At 40.6% G+C, this 25,003-nt stretch overlaps 1 protein-coding gene across 3 annotated transcripts in view; it reads left to right on the forward strand.

Annotated features, from left to right (window-relative positions):
- Positions 1-25,003, forward strand: part of pald1a (phosphatase domain containing paladin 1a) — a 52,945-nt gene that overhangs the window by 24,138 nt on the left and 3,804 nt on the right. For all 3 annotated transcript variants that reach the window (XM_035670591.1, XM_035670581.1, XM_035670574.1), the window contains one exon: positions 15,553-15,708. In XM_035670591.1, coding sequence (XP_035526484.1) covers positions 15,553-15,708 — 156 coding nt within the window. The remainder of the gene's footprint in view (positions 1-15,552; positions 15,709-25,003) is intronic.

Below are 25,003 nucleotides of genomic sequence, written 5' to 3' on the forward strand. Positions count from 1 at the left end.
GGGATTGGAGGTGGAGGTGGGTGGTGGGTGGAGGTTTTTTGGAAGGGAGGGGGACAGGGCGGCAGGGGTTGGTTCTACTTGAAGGACCTGTAAATCCCTGCTGCCGTCCAGGCGTGACCTCGCATTGCAGATGCGTCCTCCAACGTCAGGGCTAACGCAGCGGAGAGGTTACTTCCTCTCCTCCTCCTCTTGTCTCCTGCACAGGAATCAGCTACAGGGGCCTTTCTTTCCATCGTCAAACCAATTTAAGGAAGTAAATCGCCTCAAGCAATCTGTGCACACTGTTGTTTACTTTGACATTATTTGCTTTGATTGTGTGTGTTTACAGGTGTGTTATATTTAGAATAACACACAGGCTGAATTTATTGGATTAAAATATGATTTGACGTTGAGCTGGGAATCTGATGTTTCAGATACACCAACATCTCTTACCCTTCTGATTCTTTGCTTCCCCACTATTGCAGCTTTCCTTCCTTATCAGGATATCTAATTTCCACCAATTATATTTTTGTATTATATTTATCTGTCTGTCTAGTACATCAGTTAGCTCTAGCATGCCCAGTGTTACCCTTCAGACCACCAGGCTTGGGATTGCATAGCTGTGTCTGATTTATCCTGTCCAGGACTTCTCCCTGCATGTACAGAAAATATAATCATTGAAGTTCGCTGGCTTCCCAGTCCATCAAGAGGATATTAAAAGCAAAGAGAGTGGAGTGGCAGAAATGGAAATCGTCAAATCTGACAATCCCAGAAACCCAACTCCTAATCCTTTTTGTTGGGCGAGCAGAGATTTTCCTGTATCGCCTCTTTTAAAAAAAAATGTAAGCTTTTTTCACCCAGCTGGTGAGAAAACTGAAACGCAAAGAGCGAGAGTGAATGAGCGGCAAACCGTGCTCTGTGTGTGTGTCCAAAGAAAGGCCCTCATGGTTTGGACGGGGCAGTGGAAAAATATTTTCAGAAAGGGGAGAATGCTGTGAGCAGGTTTTCTTGAGGAAAGGTAGTGGATGTCTAAGAGAGAAGAAGGAGAAAGTGGGGCCAGAGGTTGAGGGGACCACCGCAGTACTGACAGTCAGATTAATTTTACTCAGGAAGAAGAGCAAGGGATCAGAAAGAAAGAATGGGATGGGAAAGTATGAAACAGTCTGAGTTAATGATCCACATTTCATTTACACTTAAATCTCACCTATCTTAAATACTGCTTTGGCTCAAGGGCCTTTGTGTTAACATCTTTCTTCTCAATTAGGATGACCACTTGACACAAGTGGGCTAATAACCAGGTGGAGTTGGTTACAGCCAAAGGAAATATTGGCACGAAAATGAATCAGACAGGTTCTTCTTCTTGCCTGAAGTGTGCGTTGACTAGCGGCTCCTGAAAAGAGGCTCTTATTTAGATCCAGCACTGGGTGGGAGTGAGCAAAGTGGGAGAGCCAGAGGTTGTTGTTGTTTTTCCTTATAATTTCCAGCCTCTCACATGCCAATGCCAATAGCTGTATTTGCTGTGGCTGTCTACAAAATGACTTTATTTTGACCAAAACCCATCTGAGCAGGTGCAACCAGCTGAAGTATATGGGCATAAATAACACCGTCTCTCTGTGCACTATTAGTCCAGAGAGTAGGGAGTTGTGATTGTATGTGTGTGTGGCAGTATACAGAGGTAAATAAAGCGTCTCTGGGGACTTTCCGGAGGGGCTGGGTGAGCCGGAGGGGTTACAGGCAGCTGCTACAAGTCAGTTGCTATTCAGGAGCTCATTTATTTCAAGGGACTTTCCACAGCTGTAAGTGACTTCAAATGACACTATAATACACCTGTGAGTGTTTAATGTGCCCACTGATGTCTTATATGACACGATCCATTAAAGGGCTGCTTAATTCACTTTTAACATTGGTGCTAACCACAATTATGTTAGAAATTGTAGGTTTAGTTGTGCATTTGAAGCAGATACCATACTGCCGTGCAAAGTCAAAAGGCCTTAACTTCAGTTTTGTAATGCAGATACCAACAATAAGGTAAGAAAGTCTACATTAGGCTGCCAGATAGAGATAAATAGGCAGTCTACTAAAATTACTTGTTAGCTAACTGAAGCTAACCACTTGACAATTGACAACCTATTTGTGCCATGATGACTTGATATAATCATTATCATCATATACTGATTTTATATTGTGATCAGTTAACCAAGTGAGTGATCAAATGGAATTTGGCATGACCCCTTCTTATTATGCATACAATGCAAAGGCATCAAGCAAATTTGACCTCAATATCTTTTTATAGCCAAATAACTTAAAAAACAAAGAATTGCCACATTTTCAATATTCTGCATACAATTTATGTGGCTGGACAGCAAAATGCCTTTAAAGTTCTACCCTCTGGCGAGGCAATTTTGTAGGGCAGTGTAGAGAAGGGGAAGATGAACTACATGTGACAATATTCTTGTAATTTTCTGACAGCACAGAGTCGACACAGTGAATATTTAAATTTTCCTCCACTCTGTCTGCGGACTAATCATACTCCCTTCATATTATGGTTCGAAGGTATTTATAGCCATATGTCCAGTGGAAGGCAGAGTGTATGCAGGGTTTTGTTTGACGTTGTACCATGTGATTTCACTGATTAGCACTTCTTCAACCAAAGACGAGGATCTAATCAGTAAAACAGTGCACAGCGAGCATTATCGGAACAAATACAAGCAAATAAAATCAGTTTTCACAGCAAACGCTACAAAAACCCCAAATTATAATCATTTCAGACTGCTTGTTATTCAAACTTTTGTCACAAACTTTTGGTTAGTCCCTTTGTACTGTATAGCTCCACTCCATCATTTTGCTGGGTGTTATTGACACCCAAAGCTGGCACGCTCTCCAGCAGCTGACCTGAAGTGATTTTCAGCAGAATAACACAATAACAACTGCATACTTTCTGTTTCTAATGTTCCATTTTGGTGATTTAGTCATAACTGGAAAATGCTTTATCAACCGTAAGTAAAACATAAAGTATATTAGTTTAGTTTACCGTATATGAATACACTCAGCTTCCAGTTAAGTTGAGTTTTAGCTAGGCATAAGTAAACTGGGATATAAAACATCTGATTCTAAAAGCTTTATTTCATTTTAGTAATTTTCTAGTTATTTTCATGTGCCTAGGTTCACATCCATTATAAAGCAACTTGGGCATTCCATTGGGTTTTTTTGTTCTCACCACCCTTTGTTTTTAAGCCCCAAATTAGTGTTTTAGTACTGGTTTGGCCAACCAGTCCCGGAGAGAAATATGCTTCTTTGTATATTCAGATGTTTTCGTGTTCTGACCAGCCAAATGTCATTCAGCTGCCACTTCATACTGGGCAGGTAGTGGGCACTGATTGTAGTATTTTGGGAGCTTTGTGAGCAGCCAGGTTTTATATGAACCAGAACCTTTTATGCCCAGCTAACAAAAACAACTGTTTTGTTAACTAGATAGACAAAAACAATTATCTGAGAGCAGCTGGAGGCTGCAAATAGCTGCAGGGAGTCATTTGATTCTAAGGAGTCATTTAGTTCAGTTATTTTCTAAGGATTAGCATTATTTTATAATGATTAGCATACTTTATTAGCATACTTAAATATGTTCAGAACAGCCTCTTAATAGCCAGACTGTCTAAATCAGAAACAACTCAGTCTACCTCTTCAAGAATAAAATAACAATATAAAAAGAAATACACATTCTTCTTTTAAAAATGCTTCTGTAGAGGTTCATTTTTTATTGTACTGCCTATTTAAACATGCAAAAGTGTGACATTTATCCACTCCTGCACCTCATCAGATTGTTTACGGACACATTGTCATGTGTTTGGTTTTTGTTGTTGATCTAACAGGCTTAATAATAGGCTTTATTTTGTATTTATGATGCTGCTGCCATTGCAAAAAGCCTCTGCAGTTATCATAATGTGTTTTTATTTAAAACATTCCCCAGCAAGGGATCTAGATCGCTCTACCTTACTCTCTCTACGTTGACCACTTTAGAAATCGTTATGTTTTCCTCCTAGGCTGTCCCCTTTTACCCTGACTAACAGAACTGCCCTGGCCTGCCCTTTGCCCTGACCTCCCTCATGTCCCCCACCCCCCTCTTAACCACTGGCCCCAGGACAGCGCTACAGACCGCGCTGAGCACTGCACAGGGTTGCCATTTCCTGCCCCCACACACTAAACCTGTCATTGCCCCAGGCCCACAGACCAGGAATAACTACCTCCAAAACCATGCATGAGTGTTTAAGCATGTCCCAGTAGCTGTGGTCATGGTATCTGACCAATCCTGCTAAGCCCCAAATAATTTCACTAGGAGTAGGTCCACCTTTTTTTGTCTTAAGCTTTCACACTAGCTAGCTACTGGCAGTGAACAAATACCTACTGGAATACAATCCCAATGGTGAAGCCACCTAAATGCCAACCATGTGGGATATGCAGAAGTCGTGACTTGTTTGAGTTGCTCCAGGAATTGCAATTTCGTGATGCCCCAGTGGGAAGCCATGTTTCGTTTGTGAGGACAGTTGAGCAACAGATGAATCCGGTGTTAACGATGCCATAACTACTCCTTAAGTGCCAACAACTCATGGCATTTTTCCATACACGTGCTGGCTTGGTTCGACTCAGCGCACCAGCCCAGCATGGGTCTCCATTGCAGCAGGGCTACTTGCTTGAAGGGGTGTCTTAACAGAGAACCGGGATAGTCGATAAACACATTTAACTTCTTACAATTTCTTCACAATAAAAGTCTGGTTATTTTGTTGTTTAAACAGTTTTATTTTGAAGCAGCAAAATCAGGAAGTGTTGGGTTTTTATTTGCAGCAACCTATACAGCTGAAAGCAAACATGAACCAGTAAAATAAAGCAGATATCTGAAAGTACAAACAGGGACGCAGGAGAGAAACCAAACTTCCAACCACAGAGATCAAGTCTTGGAACACATGCCTGTTTTTTTTAAGGGGGGGGCGAAAGGTTGTCACGGGTTGGCCGCGACCCACTTGGAGGCAAGTCAGGCATGATTTGGCCCTACTCCGGAGAAGGTCCATCTCTGGCGTGGATCGGCACAGCTTGGCGCATTTTAATTGGTAATGTAAATGCAAATCAGCACGGCATGGTTTGACTCGGCAAGGCCAAAAGTGCTAATGGAAAAGCCCTATCACAGTCAGCAAAGAACATTCAGACCTGCCTTGTTCTTTCCACAGACAGCTCACAATATGACGCAAAATGGTTTCTTTCATTCCTTGAAGTTATTGTTTTAATAACACAGATTTGATAGCGTGCTGGCATTTAAACATGGGTGAAAACGCATTGCACAAGTTATTTGTGAATATGAAAATGGTTCATGGTCTGAACACATTCCGCAGACAGACAGGGACAGGTGCTCAAGTGGTGAAATCCATGTGTTGCTGTTTCTATGACTCACCATGAGACTGGCACAGATCAGAGTGAGGATAGAAAAAGCCACCAAGTGACAGAAGAAATCAGTTATTGCAGGTTCAAATTATTCAAGTATCTATCCTCTTGAAGATGGCCATTTTAGGACACCTCAAGCTCAGCTCTGTATTTACAGACTTGGCTCTAGGTTTGCCTAAGTTGTACTTTGCATGCGTCAGGTGTACATGGACTCATGGTGCAGTCAAACAAAATCCAGCAAGGACACATCTGAATGTACTGGACCACTAAGCGCTCCCGATGGTGGGCGACAAAACTGCTAGTTGGGCAGTGCTCGGTTTTTTATCTGCCGCTTTCAACTTGGATGCCCAGAAATCTTTATATATTACGGCTAGGAAAACGAGCAATGCAGTAACAGAGTCTTGATTATTTTTTCCAGTTTGACCTGAATTTTGTGAACCTGCTAAACCTATACAGTAAACAGTCAGGCAACACGTATCCATCATGCACCGTGCAGCCATATCTCCTGCTCTTCATAGAAAATGAATAGGATTTGTCAACTTGGAATCAGTCAACGGATCCAGTGTGTCTGTACCATTAGCTCTGCTTTGAGAATAGCCTGTTAACATCCTACAGAAACATTATTGTTATCGAACCTGCTGTTGGGATATTAATATGTTTTTAACACAGTAATGGTAATACTAACATTCAGCATTTAGTGTTTATCATGTTAGCTGACAGGCAGTTAGCATGGTAACCTGTTCATGTTTAGGATGTTGGGATGTTATGTTGGTGGGAATTTGGTCATTAGAAGTAGAATGTAGAATTGTCAGACAAATGGAATCATTCAATTCATTCATTCTTATCTACTGGTATCCATTAATACCTGTACCAACTTTCATGGCAATGCATCCATAGTTATTTAAAAAAAAATATCCCCTGGACCAAAGTGTTTGACCACATTGTACTGTGGCTGACAAACAACATGATCTTCACAGCAGCTTTGTGGTTCCCTCACAAGAAAAAAATCAACCATCAATACATTTGCTTTCTATTAACCACCAGCATCAGTACAAAATGTCATTTATTGCCAAGAGTACAAATTTGATTAGGGGAACTCCAGTGGGTATTGAAATATTGAATGTCTGATTAGTTGTAGCTTGCAGACATGCCATTTTAATGCCCCAGTGTTGGGTTTGCATGCACAAGATATTTTGATAGCTCAGTAAATGATTGATTCACAGTGGGAGTCTCCATGTGCTGTGTTGCCAGGCATGTGCACGTACAGAATGTACCATAATGTGTGTGGTTAATGTGGGCAGATATTCCAGTCTCTGTGTAGGCTAAGTTGATGAGCCCTGTCTCCTCCTGTGGCTTTTGTAATCTCTGCTCTCCAGACACATGATGCATTTCTGCTTGTCTTTTTCTTGGAGAAATTGGCCTTTTCTAGTCAAATGCCTATTGACCATTGACTATACGCTACATTCCTTCTTTAGTTTTTGGTTATTGTTGAGGCTTATTTTTGTGTTAGACACTGTTTGATTGTTGATTAGAGGTGTTAAATGTTCAGTTCAGGTATTAGAGGAAGGTTAAATATATTCCGATAGAGATCATAACCCATAAGACTACAGTTTGTAATGTTATGAGAAAGTATCTGAACTTTTCACATTCCTTTTCTAGCCCTTGGCTAGATGGACCGACTGGTTGATGGCAGATCTGCATATACAGAATGCATATTGACACAGCTTGCCCCTAAAATCCACCTCAACTTCATGATTTAATCAGCGCAGTGTGGCTGAGCGACTGGAAAAAGACAGACAGAGGATTGGAATCTGTAGAAACCATTAACATAAAGGCATCTTCGTCCCCTCCTCTCACTGGCTGCTACATGGCTTCTCTGCTCCTTTAAAAAAAGGAGTTTTGGGCACCATCTTGATCCATAAAGATCAGTTCTGCAGCTTGAAGCCAGATGATATATAACTTAGATTGCTGTGCTGTTGGCCAACCTGGCAGACTGAACGGGTGCATGGTCGAGTTTTCAGAGAAATGGCAATGCTTGTAAAAGAAACTTACAGCTGGTTAGGTTCATGCAACCTGAAGGAAAATATAAGAAATATGCTCCTATACGTCTCTAACTTCTAGCACACATTCCAACATCGGATGAACACACTAGGATGCCAAATATTTTCATAACTCTACAATTAGCGTCATAATAATATAATTCACATTTCTAATCAAAGGAAGACTGTTTCACACCAACATTGCAGAAGAAAAATTTAAATGACATGCAGTTTTATAGAAGTGAGACAGAATAAAACGATAGGAGCTCTCACTTGTAAAAAGATGGTAGAGGATTAGCCAATAGAGCAAAACTTCAATGATTCAAGTATATATGTACACATTCAGAAATTCTTTCAGCACATTGCTGGGTAGTGCAACCCAAATAATGGTTGGTACATTTGGAGAGATTATGCCTAATGCAGAGTAAAATTATATTTTTTATGCTTGCCCACTATAATATAGAACCAATCTTGCTGTAATAGTAAAATGATGAAAATGAGCCAATTTCAAGTTGTATGAAAGAATAGAATCAGTGGCTGTGTGTAAGCAGCAAAATTGGTGTAATCTGTTTGAAGGCTACTGGAGTTGATAAATGCTGGTAAAATAGGTCTATGGTACTAAAGTTTATTACCCAGGTTTAAGTTAACATAGGTTCATATAACAATGTGGTAGCTACCAGAACATGTGGAAGAATTGAGGATTTTTTTTATATTCAGGGAACAGGGATAGAAAATGAATTAATTAAGGGTACAAACTAATTTGTGAGAACCAATTATGGAAAGTTAAACTTGATAGTTGGCTGGCTCTGTCATTTTTTCCTTTGTTTTACCATCCAAACAGGGTAATGTTAACATGTTTGTATTCAAACCAGTTAACATGTTTGTATTCAAACCAGTTAAAATGTTAAATGCAGGCTACAATATATAGACATCATGACATGAGAAATGTCACATGCTAAATTAATTAAACTAAATAAAAGGTATCCTGTGGAGTTTCTGACCTCCAACAGCCCTGTGGAGCGTTGTTTTGTGAGCGTTGTTTTGGTTTCTCTCTTTCTCATGTGCATGACAACGCACTAAAATTAGAGTGCCAAGAAACATAGCAATGTGCCAAAGACAGAGAAGAAGAAGACTGCAAGCTAGTAAACATGGATGTATGTTGAAAAATGTGGCTTTGCAAATGTTTTATGAGGTAGGAAATGCATTCAACGTGTTTGATTGACCTCAAGGATGCACACAATGAGTTTTGGTGAGTAACAGTAAATGTAAACATAACTTTTGTTTGTTTACAAGTAATAATAGCCTTCTTAGCATGATGACATGAACATGCATGTTATAATTTGCAGCTTTTGAACATTCAGCTCAAATCATAACTTAGCTAAGGGGCAACTGAGACTAAGTAAGGCTTAGCACAATTAGAGTTTAGCCAAGTTTGACATTGTAGAGCTGAAAATGAGAAGCAGAGTCTGAGAGTCCTGAAATGGGAACTGTATAGATCATAACCCTTTTTGAGTCAGTACCAAAATGGTGGTGTCAGAGCAAAGGCCAGAGTGGTGCGTCTTACTATGAGTCACCTGTGAAATCCATTTTATATGTGCATGTGTGTCCATGTGAGACAAAGATCGACAGAGGAAAAATTCTGTAAAGTTTTATCTTTAAGCATTCTTTTTTACCATTTGATTTAAATATATTGTACACTGCCCCATTGTCTTTTCAAGTATGGCATCTGTTAGCTTTGGCAACAAAAACTGGATGGAAAGAAGGTCCAAAAATTGCAGCTGGGCACTGGTTTGTAATGAACCTACCTGAAAATCAGCATGTATACTTGACTTTGAGTTGTCTGTACATTGAGTCAAGGAGCCATGTGTAGACTGCCTGTCCACTTTAGACAGGTTGGGGTTTGGTTTAGGATTTGGGTGGGAGGTGTTCTTGCAGAATCTGATGAATGGCTGCTTGTGCAAACCTGAGTGGGAAAGGCCAATATGGATTGGCCTTTTTACCTCTGCAACCCCATCAGCTGGTAATTGGCACCATATGTCAAGTAGACAGACCTCTCTATAATATGCACGTCTCACTTCCTCGCCCACATGAGCCCATAGAAAGGCTGACCTTCAACAGTTGTCTGCCACCATTTAAGGATTAAGCTGCAGAAATAAAGTTTATATTAAGCTACAGTTGGTGCACAATGTTTAAGGCTCAATTTTCTCTTCACTGAAAAATACCCAGATCCTCTTAAAATGATTTTCATTGACATTTGATGTCCTCATACACCCAAAAGCCTCTTGCAGCTAAGAAATATTCACATATTAGAAAACAAAGCGGAACAAGAGGAGAAAACTAAATGAATTGTATTTTTGATATTACATTTCTTGGTGTGCCAGTATTCTGTATATGTCATTCAGAAACATAAATCAAGAAGCCCCATCTGTGAGGAAAGACAATGGTTTAGTGTTTTCACACCATTTGGCGTCTTTAATTCACCTGTCTAAACAACCAATCAGATAGTTCTGTTAGTGATCGTCAGTCAGCTGGCTGAATGGCTACCACTAAGAGTAGATTAGTACCAGTGCTGCCTAATACACCACAACAACTAGGAGCAATGGACCATCCCAACATCAGTTCTACAGAAAATGATGGCAGACTTGGTTTGTTCAGGGCCGTAACGGGTCACTGACATACCAAATAATGGCCTTCCTAATCCTCCACTCTGGGACGAACAATCATTTTCAAACCTTCTGATGTTTTTGTCACTGCTTTTTTAGCATGAGAGGTAGGAGGCACCATGACAGACTGGCCTATTACAGACATGTCAGTGCTGTCAATGCTTGTCGCACACACGGAATGGAAACACTTCTGAGAGGTTTACTGCCAGAGATGGACAGAAATTGCTAGTGTCCTCAAACCCTGGTGATAAATCAATAGCACTATAGCAAGTGATTGACTTGCGTCCCTGTCAGTATGTGTGTTGAGGGAGAGAGGTGGAGGTTCACATAATTGCTGTGATTTTAAGCCTGATTGTATGAATGTAGAGCACTCCTTATTGTCGCCTGGAGTGTGTGCACTTTAGACAACAAGATGAGATTTTCAGATGGTGACCTGTTTACCTTTTTACACCAAGGACAACAAGTCGGACTGCTGAACATGTGGAACCCTTTTATACCAAACGCAGCATCCCTGTGTACACAAGGGCACGGGTCAGGCAGTATGCCTTATAAGTTGGTGGTGTTTATCTTTAATACACCTACACCTGAAGGCTTTGAGCCTTATCCGATATCTATATCCTATACCTAAAAATGAAAGACCAATACAGTTTCCTGTGGTAGTGTTAAATCCCTCGCAAACAGATATCGAGTGCATTTATTCTGTTTTAGCAAAGTACATTTCTCTTTCTCGACAATCAATTTAGTTTCATGGAAAGAGGTCATTGCATAAAACAGAAGCTTTTGATTGCCTGAAGCACTTTCGCCTTCAAAAAGCATGTAGTTAACTAGGGAGAAAGAATGAAGCTTGAGTCCATTGTATCTCAAATCATATCTTTTATACATGCCTGATTAATTATATATTGATGCGACTCGCAAAGAATTAGGCATTAAAAAATTATATTCATGAACCACTAAATCCATCAATCCAAGAGTCCCTATCACAGAATCAAATTAACACCTTTAACACTCTTTTTGCTACTCCATAAGGCATATTACCCCCACTGTTGACTGGATGTGGCTGCGTTGCCAGTTGTGTCCCCTGGAAGCATTTAAGAAGCAAAGCATAATTTCTAATTCTGAATTTTTTTAATTTTAAATTTACACAACATATTGAATATAAGTTTACAGCTTGTTTAGATGTGGTAATAGTTGTTTTGTGGTGGACTTGCCTCAGCTTACTGACTATACAACCTTGTCTGTACAGTATTTACTGTGTATATTAGCAACAGGAATACCATCTCTATTTATCTCCCCCTCTTTTTTGTCCACTTTTCTCTCATTAATTACAAACAAGAAAAAGTAGTTTTAATGTACGCGTGTTAAGACAAAATCAGTAACAAAATAGATAACCTAATTATTAAATGAATTGTAAATCAATGTAGCCATTTAAAGTAAGAATTGGACGTCATGTCTCGTGTCTGTGCGCTATCTAGAGCCAGAAGGCGATTAGCTTAACTGAGCATAAAGACTGGCAGCAGGGGGAAAAACTAGCCTGACTCTGTCCAAATTAGGGTTGGGCGTTATGTTAAAATTTTCCAACCGGCCACAGTCAGTCCAGCATTAGAAAATTGCAGGTATAGTTGTGTGTGCTGCGAAAAAAAACCCTAGTCCAGATGAGGAGAAAATAAGGAGAAAATTTGTAAAAAAATGGGGGACTGTGGAGAGCCAAGAGCGAGGCGCTATAAAGGTTTTTTAATGATGAGTTAAGCAGGGTGTGCATAATAAACATGTATGTCTATTATAATAAAAACAATTGGCTTCAATTCAGTGGTTCTGTTGAGGAGAGGTAAATAAAGTTTTTCCAGCCCTGTATTCAATAGAAAGCTGTCACTGCTCTCATTAGTGGTAACAGACTCGGCCTCTACTTCTTCTAAACCACGTCTTTCACTTTCACGTTGTCCTTGCTTAGAGCTCTGCTCAGCCCACCAGCATTCCTGGACTCACTCAACAATGGTATGTGGTCTGTGTTTGGCCAAGCTGCCATACCACTCAGGACAGAGCAGAGCTGAGGACATTTATCATCACACCTCAGTGGTCAGCTGAATTATGGCTTTCACCTTTGATAGCAAACAGGGACTGACGAATAACCTTTTGTTTTGAAAGGCCAGACGAGATGAAAAGATGCTGTATTTCCCACTTTTTTCCTCCTTTCTGTTTCACCACTGTTTGCTTCTTTGTTTAAAAGATTATGAAATGGTTCCACCTGCATAATTATAAGGAATTTATAAGGAATCTTTTCTAGCTTGTCAAAACAAAATTCTAAGAAGTGGATTTGATTATCAGAACAGGATTGTCCCAAAAGAAAAAATGTAATCCAGGCCAATCCAAATCTTTGAAGGCTGTCTCTTTTACATGGAATGGAAGAAATTTACTCTGTTTCTTCACCACATCTTCCCCAGCATTGTTTCATGAAGGAATTTCTGAGAGTGCACGAGAGGCCGCTCAACCACACATATGGCCTTGGTGGATGTAGACCGACAGATGGCAGCCACAGGATTAGGGTTCTGCAGATTGTAGAGGTGTGAATTATGTAATCTGCAAACTGCTCTGAGAATGTGTGTGTTGCTGTGTGTGTGTTATGAGGTCGGTATTTGGCCGTGGCTTTTGCACAGATAGCTGCCAGGCTTTGGCACTGTGGATTTTCAGGCTAAGAGATGAAATGCTGAAAGCCCCCTGGGGTAGCAGGGCGCACAGGGTGATCGGGTTCACCAGCGTTCACCTGCTCTGCCACTGCGGTCAGTGTCAACTGAGAAAGATTAGAGAAGAAGAGACGTTTGTGTGTGTGTGTGCTTTCTTTCTTCCTCTGTGTTCTGAAAGAGATGATAGATAACAGACAGCACATCCATTGTTTGCCTAGGTGTAGTTTCTCCTCTGCTCTGCTGTAGACTTAAAACTAGGATCCAACCACGGCTGTTTGGGAATGGACAGGAAACCCCACTCATTCCCCCTCTCTCTCTGTTGCGTCATTCAGCCTCTGGAATGATCGTATTATGGTGAACTGTGCACATTTCAAATTACCCTGAGAGCTAGCCCACCTACTTGGTAAACTTTCATCATTCTCTGTGCAGCCCCCTAATGTCTCTAATATATAACTCATACGCTGCTAACTGTAAGCAGATAACCTTTTTATGCATCATAAATGGCTGCTTTGACTGCACTGATCTGGATGTTTTTGATGTTGAAACTACAGTAGAAGAACTCACTGACACCGACATATCAGCTTTTGTGAGGATATGTGTGTGCTGACCAAACGTTCAAAACAAAGACCACAAGCAGTCAAATGCTCATTAGTGTCAAGTGTCTGAAGAACTGCTGACAGTTCATTGAGCTATACTATACGTCGTCCACACTTGTTACTTTCTCCTAACCCCAATTGACATGTTAACCAGTCCAGCACACACCTCACACTTCACCACACAGGCGCACAGCTGGAACGCAGACCTTTTCATTTGATGCCTGGAAGTGCTCAAGGCCCTAAGCAATCAGAAAGAAAAAAAAAAAAAAGGGAAAACATCTTGACACCGACTCGCCACACTGATGAAAGCCTGTCTGCATGAACCTCAGTGCTGCTCACAGCCTGTAATTGAAGAGCAACCTAATTACCAACCTTACTTTGTGAGAAGTGGCATGTTACAGAGCTGCTTCACTGCTAAGTTCTGCCTCACTAAATTACCTCAAAAAACTTAATTTTATACATTCTTATGTGGACTGATATTTGTTCCTTTCTCCCTCCTCTCTCCTAGTGAATTGGTCCTGTGAGAGTACTATTATTTTGCCTCATGAATAACAACCAAGGGAATTATAGGAACATTGCATACTTTGGATAATTGCACTGTTCTAGTGTTTCTGACCATAGTGTTTTGTCATGAAAGTTCAAATCATTTAGTAATTATCATAAGATAGACCATGTAAACATAGTGTTTATTGATAAAACAGTGGAGATTAAGGGTATTTGGAAGCACAGAGCGTAAACAACTGAATACTAGGGTGTACCATGGTCGACATTGTACGTTGGGTGACAGTTTTGGTAGATGGCTTACCAACTGAGCTCCTTCCAAATGTCAAAACTACTATTTGCCAGTGGGTTTCTTCAAAGATAAAAGGGGAGAGGAGATGAAAGAATGGCCTGCCCTTTTTCTTTCTTATTTTTTTATCAACCATGTCACACACAGTTTGAAGTTGGCGAGACACAAATACTTTACTTTGCTGATCAGATAACTGACGTTGTGTGAATCACTAGTTATTGGAAGGTCTTTGAAGGCCGAGCTAGTGGGCAGTTCTGGTATCTGTTACAAGGTAGGTACAGGAATTAATGAGCAGGACATACAGTAACTCTTATTGACGTCAGATGCTATTATGAATTGCATCTAAGTTTATATTTTTAATCGACTGCTTACCTGACTGCTTATCAATGAAAACCTACTTTTCTTTTAAATGTATAACCACTAAGGCTTCACCTGCTAAATTACTGTCGTTGCTGCGTTTTAATCATTTCTTTGCTAATGTGGCAGGAGGAAAGAGACTGGCATTGTGAATTGGTTGCTAAGAGCTTCCTCTTCCTGAGTCTTGGTGTTTTTGGTGTATTATAATAGATTAAGCTGTTGATGTGTGACTCACAATATGTGTTTGCTACTGTGCCTTCAGCCTCTGTTGGTGGAGCTGGTGGCCTGAGGGAGACTAGGATAAACAATATTATGATGGCACTAAGCGGAAATAATGTCCATACAAGCAGGGTGTGAATGTTGACGTATGACGTGTGAATGTTGTTGGTGCGTTTTATTTCTTTCTGGGTAAATGTTCTTATTGCTGAGTCTTTTATTTCGAGACTACCTTTGATTGTGACTTTGAGTGACCCAACAATCACATTTGTGTTTATGTCTCTCTAATTTTTTTTCTGGCTTTTTATGCCTTTAATGGATAGCAGCAGCCGAAGGTAGACAAGAAAGGGGGGGAGGGAGAGAGGGGATGACATGCAGCGAAGGGCGACAGCCAGGAATCAAACCCAAGTCGCTGCACTTAGCCTTAGTTCATGGGGTGCACGCTTTACCGGGTGGGGCGCCCCTATTGTGACCTTTTTTTTTAATGTTAAATATGTTTTGACGGATGTGTAGCCTTGGTGAAAGTCAGTGCTCTCTGAGTGCTTTCAACTTCAAATAAGTGACACGATAATTTATATTTAGTCACTGTGCCTCCATTAGGGCAGATTAAAAGTCATGAAAGACCAACACAAACACCGCCTACATACAGGAGGCTATTAAAGATTAATTAGCCATAGTACAAGCAGGCAGCCTGCCTAGCTTTTTGAACTGTAAAAAGCCATAGTTGTTTTTGTTTGGGGAAAACTGTATTTGTTGTGCCCACTTGATATACCAATTGAGCTTTGTTCACTTCTTTTTTTTTAGATCAAAAGTGGTAAAACGGAGAAGGATTGTCAGCAGCTGCTGCTGAAGAGCCTGCAGTACCTGGAGCGCTACATTTACCTCATCCTCTTCAACACATACCTGCATCTAGAGAAGAAAAACTCCTGGCAGCGCTCCTTCACTCTCTGGATGGAACAGGTACACTATCTATGCCCCACTTATACTGTTTTCTAATATTTTCTATCTCACTTTGATATTTATAGACATATGCATTTTATTTGAATTCCTATTTCTGACAAATAAAATGTATATAGGAAATGTGATTGATAACTGAGCAGGACACAAAATAGAAAATAATCTATCAAACACAATTAGAATTCTATGAGGTGGATATATCAAGTTAATGCTGCTGGTATTGAGTCCTTCCTTGAATTACCCTTGGAAAAATAGCAGAAAAGCTGTTCAAACTAAGCCATCTGCATGTTGGATCTGTGCTGTATTGAGTAAGTCAGCATTGCCTTCCGGCACTAGAGAAGGGTGAAAAGACTTGTTGGTGGCCTCAGAGACTTTAACCACTTTGTCATTTGCCACTCTGCATGAGTAAGATTGGCTGGTTATTGCAGTTTCATAATCTAGCAGGACAACAAATTTATAATTACCCACAATGCTGTATATGCAATAATGCATATTTCTGATTCTGATTCTGATTCTGAATGCCATGTGTCAATAACTTGGCGGAAGAAAAAAGATGAGGGGAAGATTCCTTTTCTTTTTTTTTTTTTAGTTTGTGCACATTGTAAACTGGTTACCAGAGTTTCATTTTGGTTTTCCTCCAGGAATTTACAAGCTGGTTCTGGTTCTATTGTGGCCTGGTCTTTCACACACTGAACTTCATAATGTCTCGGCTCTGTGTTTTTGTTGGTACATTAATCGTTTGGCCAGCTGTGCCCCTACAGTAAAGTTGAGAATTCATGTGCATTCCAAACAAATGAGTAGTCTGTAAGTGGTACCCAACACACCCTCTCACACACACACACTGCAATTAAAATGTATGTTGCAATATGGTTGGTAATATGGTGGTAAAAAAGAAGTACTTTGGCAGGTTGACAATGCACATTCAGTGTGATCAGTTAAAGCTGCAGCTCACGAAATGTATTTTAAATGTAAACAAATGAAAAATCTGCGTTTCTGGTTTCATCTAATTTCTATGCATTTGGTTTTAATTAAAAGGTGTTAGCTGTCTGGTTGTTATCTTAACTGTTGGACCGAGGCTCGGCAAAACCTCCTTAAATCAGATTTTAAATAGAAGTAGCATATTTCCACCGCAGAGCAACCATCAGCAGCAACTTAACAATATGTTTTTTCTTTAGGCTGAATGATGTGTTTTTCATGTTCGTAATCTCAAAGTTTCAGATTGGGGTGTCTAAAAAGTATGCTAAAAGCAAACAAACAAGCCGTGGTCATGATTTGGATTTCACGTGCAATTTTGCAGCCATTTTCTATTCTTATTTGTGAGCAGACGGCCTGGAGAAACACGGCCAAGAGCCTGGATTGTTTGAATTAAAATCTCTTCCTTCTTTTCCCTTATTGAGGTGGAATAAACTCAAAGAAAGAGCGCGGAATTCCAAAATAGACTGGAACAATAGCTGTGCAAACAATTGTCACAGAACTATACGCGGTCAATCGGGTCATATTCTTCCTGTTATGAATAGCAAATATATGTGGTGCATCAGAGTGACTCTAATGGCCCAGTTATGCCATGAGAAAATACAAGCGTGCACACAGGGAACGGGAACGCTCTGCTGTAAAGCAGGCAATAGAAACACTTGACATTATGGAATATTTATGTATTTTATCATCTAGGTAGCCTTTTGTTTTTGTTCTGTTCTTTCTACTGAAACTGCCTTCTTGTGAGCAGTTTTAAACAGCAGTCTGGTCTGGTCTCTTCACTATGTTTTCCAGCTAGTCACTAACTGCGTCTTTTCTTTCATTTGGTGCTGAGTAGGTAGCGTACAATGGGTTTTTAGAGCTGAAAACAGCTGCCTCCTGCGGCACAAAATGCTGCTGTGTGAACCAGAACGGTAAAGTTGCGGCCGGAAAGCTCAACAACGAATTGAAACGGCAGCTACAGATTCGGGTGATAATTCTTTGTAGGTTAATAAGTCTACAATACAGCAATAGTGATGCTTGCACGCACTGCAGTTAATCCATAGACTAGGCGTGCTGGTTCATAAAAATGTACATTGGCGGATACACAACACAAAAGCGGGTGGGTGAAATAGTATCTCCACATTAAGAGAGACATTGTGCGCATTTAGGCACAGGGCACAGCAGTGTAAATGTATTGATTATTTAAATCACCTGACATGCCAACAGGATCAGCCAGGGTTTAATATTGATTAAATGCATATTATTTAAGTTATTAATTTAATTTAAGTGTATGTCGCCACTCCCCTCTCTTCTTTCAAGTTTATAACTACAGTTGCTGCTTAAATGTCCCACAATATTTGCTGCAGTGATATAACACTCATGGAAACATTTCTGATTACTGAAAGCAGCCTCTCTAATCATTAAAGTGAATCATCAAAGAAAACACTCATCAATACAACACAGAATGAAGCACCTGGAAAGCTTGTGCTGCATAATTTAACACAAGGATTCAGATGAACTCAGTGCTGATCTGCACCTCACTAGTATACAAAAAATACACTTCACTGTCATCAAGAAATAGCTTTTTACGAGCAATACGTTCACCATGAAAGAAGGTTCAGTCAGCCGCAAAAGTAATTTACTCGATAGGAATCTTGAGATGTTGAGATGTAGTGAAAGTATTTATATTACTAAATTGTTCTTATTGTGCCTGTTCTGCCCTTTAGACACAAGCCACTTCCAGCACATTTTGTTGTGCAGCCATTACTTCTGAAAATCCAGACCCCTCACCTCTGATCTTCTTCTTTGATAAACACACTTCTTCCATAGAATCCTCCCAGCTCATACTGCTACCATTTCAGTGTTCTTTTATGTAAGCGAGTAGTGCTATTGTCAACCCGCATTCTTCTTTATAGTCTCTTCAGGTTCAGCAGTTAAAGACCTCATTTTAAAAGCTATTTACACAATTAATTTCCAAGCTGACATGATCATAATAGCCAAGTTTTATCAGTGCAAATACACAATTATATGGCTGCTAAGTATGAACAATATTCATAATTATCAGTCTGCTAAATATGCACCATGGAACCTCAGTGGTGAATTTCCTCTCTGGCAATTCTCTGGCATTACCCAGAACACCTTGGGCCATGTCTGAGCTAGATGACAAAAATGACCCAGCATGTACCTCAGACGTGCCGGTGCAGTTTGCCCTCACCTCCCTGGCCACCGGGAATGTCTGGGGAGAAACAGATACCCAGGTCTGGAAATCACAGTCATCCATCAACTGGACTGAGCGCATCGTCTGGTGACACCATAATATATTAAATGAGCCATTTTCTTCTGTGGAACAGACTGAAATCAAGAGATGATGCTATTTGAAGTCTGGCGGCTTTAACCAGAGCATTAGACTACACCTGCATCAAAGCACTGTTTCATTGCTGAAATGGTAAACAAAATTGTGCTGTTAATGTGGGATGCATAGTGCATTCTCATATAAGAGCTGGTATTCAAATAATAGCCTGCGCATGGCCAGCCTGAACAAAACAATAAAAGCCAAGTAGAAAACATATTTAGGGGGGTGAAATTAACTGTGGCCTTCTCCAACCATACACAACAGAGTAATGTGGTACTTACTACTCTAATTTTAATTGATTCTGTTAAAAAAGAGAAACTCAGAGCAGAAAAAGCCTACAGATAAAAGGAAGGTTTCAAGACTTTTAATGTGAAAATTCTGCAGAAGGTGTTGCGTTTTATCCATGGTAGCTTAAAATTGTTAAGGTAAAAAGGCAAAGTAGAACACCTGACATGACTCTTGATGTACTGATGAAATTAGTGTTGTGGGGAATGGACAGTACACTGAATTTATCAAGAAAGCAGGTAAACACTGAGGACATTTTGAGTCTGCATTAAGTGGAGAATAGGGGGACATTGGAAATAAAGCCCTGGTTCTCTCTGTCACTGAGGTAAATTAATGACCACCATTTAAGAATTAACCTAATTTTCAGAAAATAGTTTTTCTGTGCCCTCTGGTTGTACCTGGTACTTTGGTGGTACTAGAGACTTGTGGCATATTCACTTTTTCCACTGACTAAAAGGAAGTTTAATTAACAGCTAACTAGCCTGCTGATACACCCTGGCCACATGCTATTGCTGGTGACACCTCAGACCATCTCCATCACCAGACACAGAGTGCAGTGTGGATGTGCCGGAAACCTGCTGGGGCTGTTTCACTCCTGTGAATAAATCATCAAAATCTCATTACTATCTTGATTCTGGTTGGAGCTTTGAATGGAGCTGCCACTTGAATTAAATCCAACTCCCTTGATGATTAGACACCACCTGTAGCTAACGAAATGTAAAGTTTGATGGTTTTCACATTCTGATTGTCAGTGAACGCTAACCTGACTGTGCCAGTTGCTTTGTTACACAGAAACCAAATCATCGTTGGAAACTGTTTCAAAAAAATACCAGGCAGGGGATTGTGTGAATTATTTGTCTAGTACCACAGGCGTGCTTCAATCAGTCAGATCAAAGAACCATATAACATGTAACGCAAGACAACTGAAAACATCTTTTCCATTGAGAAACGCCCTACTCTCCAATTCTGATTAAACCGCCCACCCCCGTACATGCTAGTACTTCCTCAAAGGGCACTAATTGGTCCAGTACCACTGTACAGGCCAGTGGCTTCAAACACACTGATTGAAGCCTGGCAAAATGGATTCTTGCATGATTTCATAATGTTGCGAGTCCGGTTGCCTCGCAAGGTTAAGTGAATGCTGGTAGACGTCCGAATGCAGAAACATGCTATGAACATACATATATATATGTACTTTATATGGTCACAGATATGGTTGTTGCTTAAATGTCAACTACATGCAGGGAAAGTTATCCAGTAATACCTATTCTGTGTATTTACTAATATGTTCTCTAGATTTATTTTAATTTTCGGCAGCAATTGCACTGTTATTGTTTGGATTGAACAGAAAGAACCTTCAACAGCTTGTCATAGCACTAGACACTGAGCAAAAGGAGATCTCTGTGAAGGGCACAAATGTACAATATAAGTGTTGAGCACACAGATTTAGCTAAACATTGCATTAAAATAAATGTAATTACTTCTTGGAGGCAAAATGTCCCTCAGTGTACCTACAAAAGGTAGAAATGTATTTAAACCATCCAGACTGTGTGATGTGATGCGGTTGCCACGGCAACCGTTCTCTTGGCATTAGGGTTAGGATTAGGTGTCATTTTAAAGAGATCTTCATTCTGATTGATTTTTGAGCCTGTGAGAGATCTATAGAAAGGACATCAAAGACGTCAGCCGCAGCTGTGACAGAAGGCATGTGGACATTTGAACATCCAAATATCTTGTTTGGTTCTGTCTGCTTGATGCACATTTTGCTGTTTCTCTCTGTCCTCATAGATTATGTGGTGTTGCCTCTGTTGTTTCCTTCACATCATTTGCCTCATGCAAATCCTTTCCAGTTCAAAATGAAACTACAGTGTGCTGATTCCACATCCACTGCAAACAGTCTAACAAGAAAGTCAGCTCACAAAATGTTCCTTTTTGTGATTCTCTAAAGCAAGCAACATGATGACACCTTTCCCAAATAAAATAGAAATTTAAACCATTCAGACTTTCAAACACTCCTCTCAGAACCAACTTTCTGTTAAAGAGAGTAATCTCAGTAATAGTCAAACGCAACCATGTTGCAGGAAAGTCTTGTGACATACGTGATACATTTTGCCCCCACCACCATCAGTATTGTGATGCATTTACTGGCCCAGTTGCAGCACAATCTGGCAGCAGCCCAACCAATCCGACCCAACCAACCCAGAGGCACAATCGTTAGCCTATCACCAGTGACCGTGGCAGGATCATTAATGACAAACTGCGATGCTGGAGGCGGCAGTCGGGGGTCATCGCCATCCCTGTAATGCATGTGAAGCCATGATTACACAACCTGCTAGATTTGAGCAGTACAGTCTGTCCTGCATCCTGCACTGGGTGTATGCATTGTGTGTGTGCATGGACTAATTTGATCTCTACAGCAGCTAAAAGCAGAAGCACAGTGTTTCCAGTCATGCAGGGCAGCAGCATGTGCCAGCTGATATGGAGACTCTGACCTATTTGGTCGTGCTGCTTCTGTTCAGTCTGATTGTTTGACGACAGAAGCATGTATTTTGTCTAGTTTCACTGCAGGAACAAAGATGCTAATTGCCACATAACGATGCAGCCGGCAGCAATACATGACAAACAAATCAAACAATTTTCATCTGTACATTATATACTGTATATACAAAAAGTGTTTGAAGTAAATGCTGCTTACTGCTACATTGTGTGCACGTTGAACAAATATTGTCCCTAGCGCCATTAGCCCATGTTGTCTCGTGGCCATGTTGTGAGATCAGAGCAGAAACATCAGAGGAGTTATTGGAATTTAAAATCCATGTTTGCTAATCCAAAACATGGCCTGTTACACAATGGCAGGACTTGTGTACAGTGCATACCATGGATGCCTGCAGGAGAGGTACCCTATCAGTCACTCCAGCTGTTTTGATGTGTGGCACAGAGGCCTCCCTGTCCCCCTGCACAAGCCCGGTATGTGCAGCCTTTGAGATTGCCGACTGTGGGAAAGACCAGCGCCTCCTCGCTGCCCTGTTCCTCCCCAGTCGCTCCAGTCGCCTAATGAGTATTGGCATTTGTGATCTCTTGAATGCAGCATGAAAGACATCTTTCTGACAGCTCTGCTTACTGTCACCAAGAAAGCACCACGCACCAACAACTTCAAGGGCATTTTTACAAACAGAATGCAACAAACTGTTTTGATTTGTCTTTCACTTTGTGTACAGTGTGCAGATGCAGATGTAAATATATGTTGCTTATTATTTCCACCACTGCTGCACTCTCGGGAGCCATGAGAACTTGCCGAAGGTGTTGCAAGATTTTCTTTTTTTTTTATACATGTATAAAGGTGAAGCTGAACTTAATTTATTTTTTATATTACGTTTGATATTAAAGATGAAATGCAGCCTGAGATTAAGAGTCAAAGCTGCCTGGTTTAGTTTTTTTTAGCCGTGCTGATTCTAGAGATGGTCAGTGTTGGTCGGTCCACCACTTCAGACTGAAATATATCACAAATATTGCTTCGAAATTTTACACAGACTATTATATTCCCCTCATCCACTCCTTCTTCAGGTCAACATTACAATTTTTCCAGTTTTAGTTTATGACTGCTGTATTTGACAGAGGTGGGATCAAGCCATTGTTTTGCTAAACTTAGATGACCTAGTAAACATTGCACCTGGTTAGTGCCATGATACCATTGTCATTGTGAGCATGTTAGCATGCTGACATTAGCATTTAGTTCTAAACACCACCTCACAGAGCCGCTACCATGGCTGTAGACTCTTAGTCTTATTTTATGGAGAGGAGAAGCTAATCATCCCACACTTGACTGCCTCTATTGCAAAGAAAAACCTTCAAGTACATGCGTTTGGTGGTCGTGTCTGTTAAAACAATGAAGTTTAGAGGAATACTCCTCTGAAAAGCAATCTTGTCATACGTACAAAAGATCCATACAAACTTTTCTATAGCATAATCGTCTTCACTGTTGATCTAGGTGGTCAGTATGTTACAAAGAATCATCGTTTTGCCAGAAAATCACTAAGTAGACTTCTTTTGGTGGAGTTTTCGAGCTACAAGGTGGCAATAGCGTATCATAGAAGTGGTGTATTTACCTTTGTGGTAGAGAATCTATGTTTGGAATATACTGGGAATGGACGGATTACGAGGAAGTGGACTCCCATGTTATGGGTTCAGTATGACTGCAGTTGGTATCCTCTGTGAAGGAGCAAATTGGATGTACAAAACAGATTTTTGGTGGAGTATTTTTCAAAAAAGGGCGTGAGAAGAATGATGACAATAAAATGTCAACAGCCTTAGCTCTGACCCACAGAGATTGCATGCAGTCACTCTTGATCCTCTCCATCTCAGGCCCCCCCAACATCCTTTTTTGAGATGTCTTGAAACCCTTGATTTCAGCATGAGCAGATGGGCCTCTTTAACAACTTTTCGCTCACTTGTAGCCTATTTAGACAGCTGGTCTGTGGAGTAGATGAGTCAGGTTAAGTATCCCGCTTAACAGCTCAAATCCACAGCTTCTCCTGGGAGTCCCATCCACTGACTAATGGTTCCGCTGCACCCACTCATTTTTCCCACCAAGAAGCTCATACAGCAGTCAGCCTGGAACACATCAGACACAAACATGAATGTTCTTAAAGGTCCATTAGTGCACATATTTGCTATAAAATACGGCATGATCCTTTCTTTATAGTGAAACATCTGACAGGACTATGGAAAGGTTTTTGAGTTTGAATCAGTGTTGACTCTACAAAGTAAAAGTTTAAGCGATACATGATATGTATTGTAAGATTTGATTTTGCATGGTCAGCAAGTAGGTAATCTAGACCACACTTTGCGGTGCCTTGTGTTTATTTCTGTACAAAGCTGGCCAGCTAAGCTATAATCATTGTTAGTGAAAGGGATATCTTGATACTATTATTCCTGTTCATTGTTCCATTATGCCGTCCTCAGCCTTCAACCTGACAGTGCATTTTTAAAAGTATCCCGAGCAGCACTTCATACAGGATTACCTCACAGCCTCAAGAACACAACCACAGTCATATCTTCCTTCTTTTTTTTATAGTTTAAAAGTATGCATCCTGAACTGATTACCCGGATGTTTAAACCTATCTCCTCTTGCTCATTCCTTTCCACTCCAAATTTGCAGACCTCTTGACTGCCTGAGGATGAGATGTAGAGGTTAAAGCGTCTTAGGCCATGTTACCTCCACTGAGTCCTATAGGGTCTCACAATCTTGCTAACAGCTGGTGTTGTTGAGTGTAAGCTGCGAGAGATAACTTTTCCTCCATGTTTGTGTGCCTCCAAAATGAGCCGAAATCCTTTAAATGGGTTGTGATGTGAAAATCGATACACTGATCGATAGAATTAAGTACACCTGACAGACTTTTTTAGTCTGTCATATGCTCTTTCATCAAATGTAGTGGCTGCAGATCAGCCTCGCACAGTTTCTTGAGGTTTCTCCTGCAGAGTAAACTGGGCAAGCTGTGGCACTTGTAATGGACTATTCAATCTTTAACGTTTTTGCAGGGAAGTCGTCGTCTGCTGGGTTTGTTTGTATTGTTTGGTTTAATGGCCAGATGTTTCTGGTTGTCCATGGTGCTTCCCATCAGTCCTTCAGTGTTTGACAGCCACAGCAGATCATGAGGCAGCGTGACCTGTTGTTTAACATGAACACTCATCTCTCTCTCTCTCTCT

This window comes from Morone saxatilis, unplaced genomic scaffold (assembly GCF_004916995.1).
Source record: "Morone saxatilis isolate NCDOM2014 unplaced genomic scaffold, NCSU_SB_2.0 Contig1, whole genome shotgun sequence".
NCBI lineage: Eukaryota > Metazoa > Chordata > Actinopteri > Moronidae > Morone > Morone saxatilis.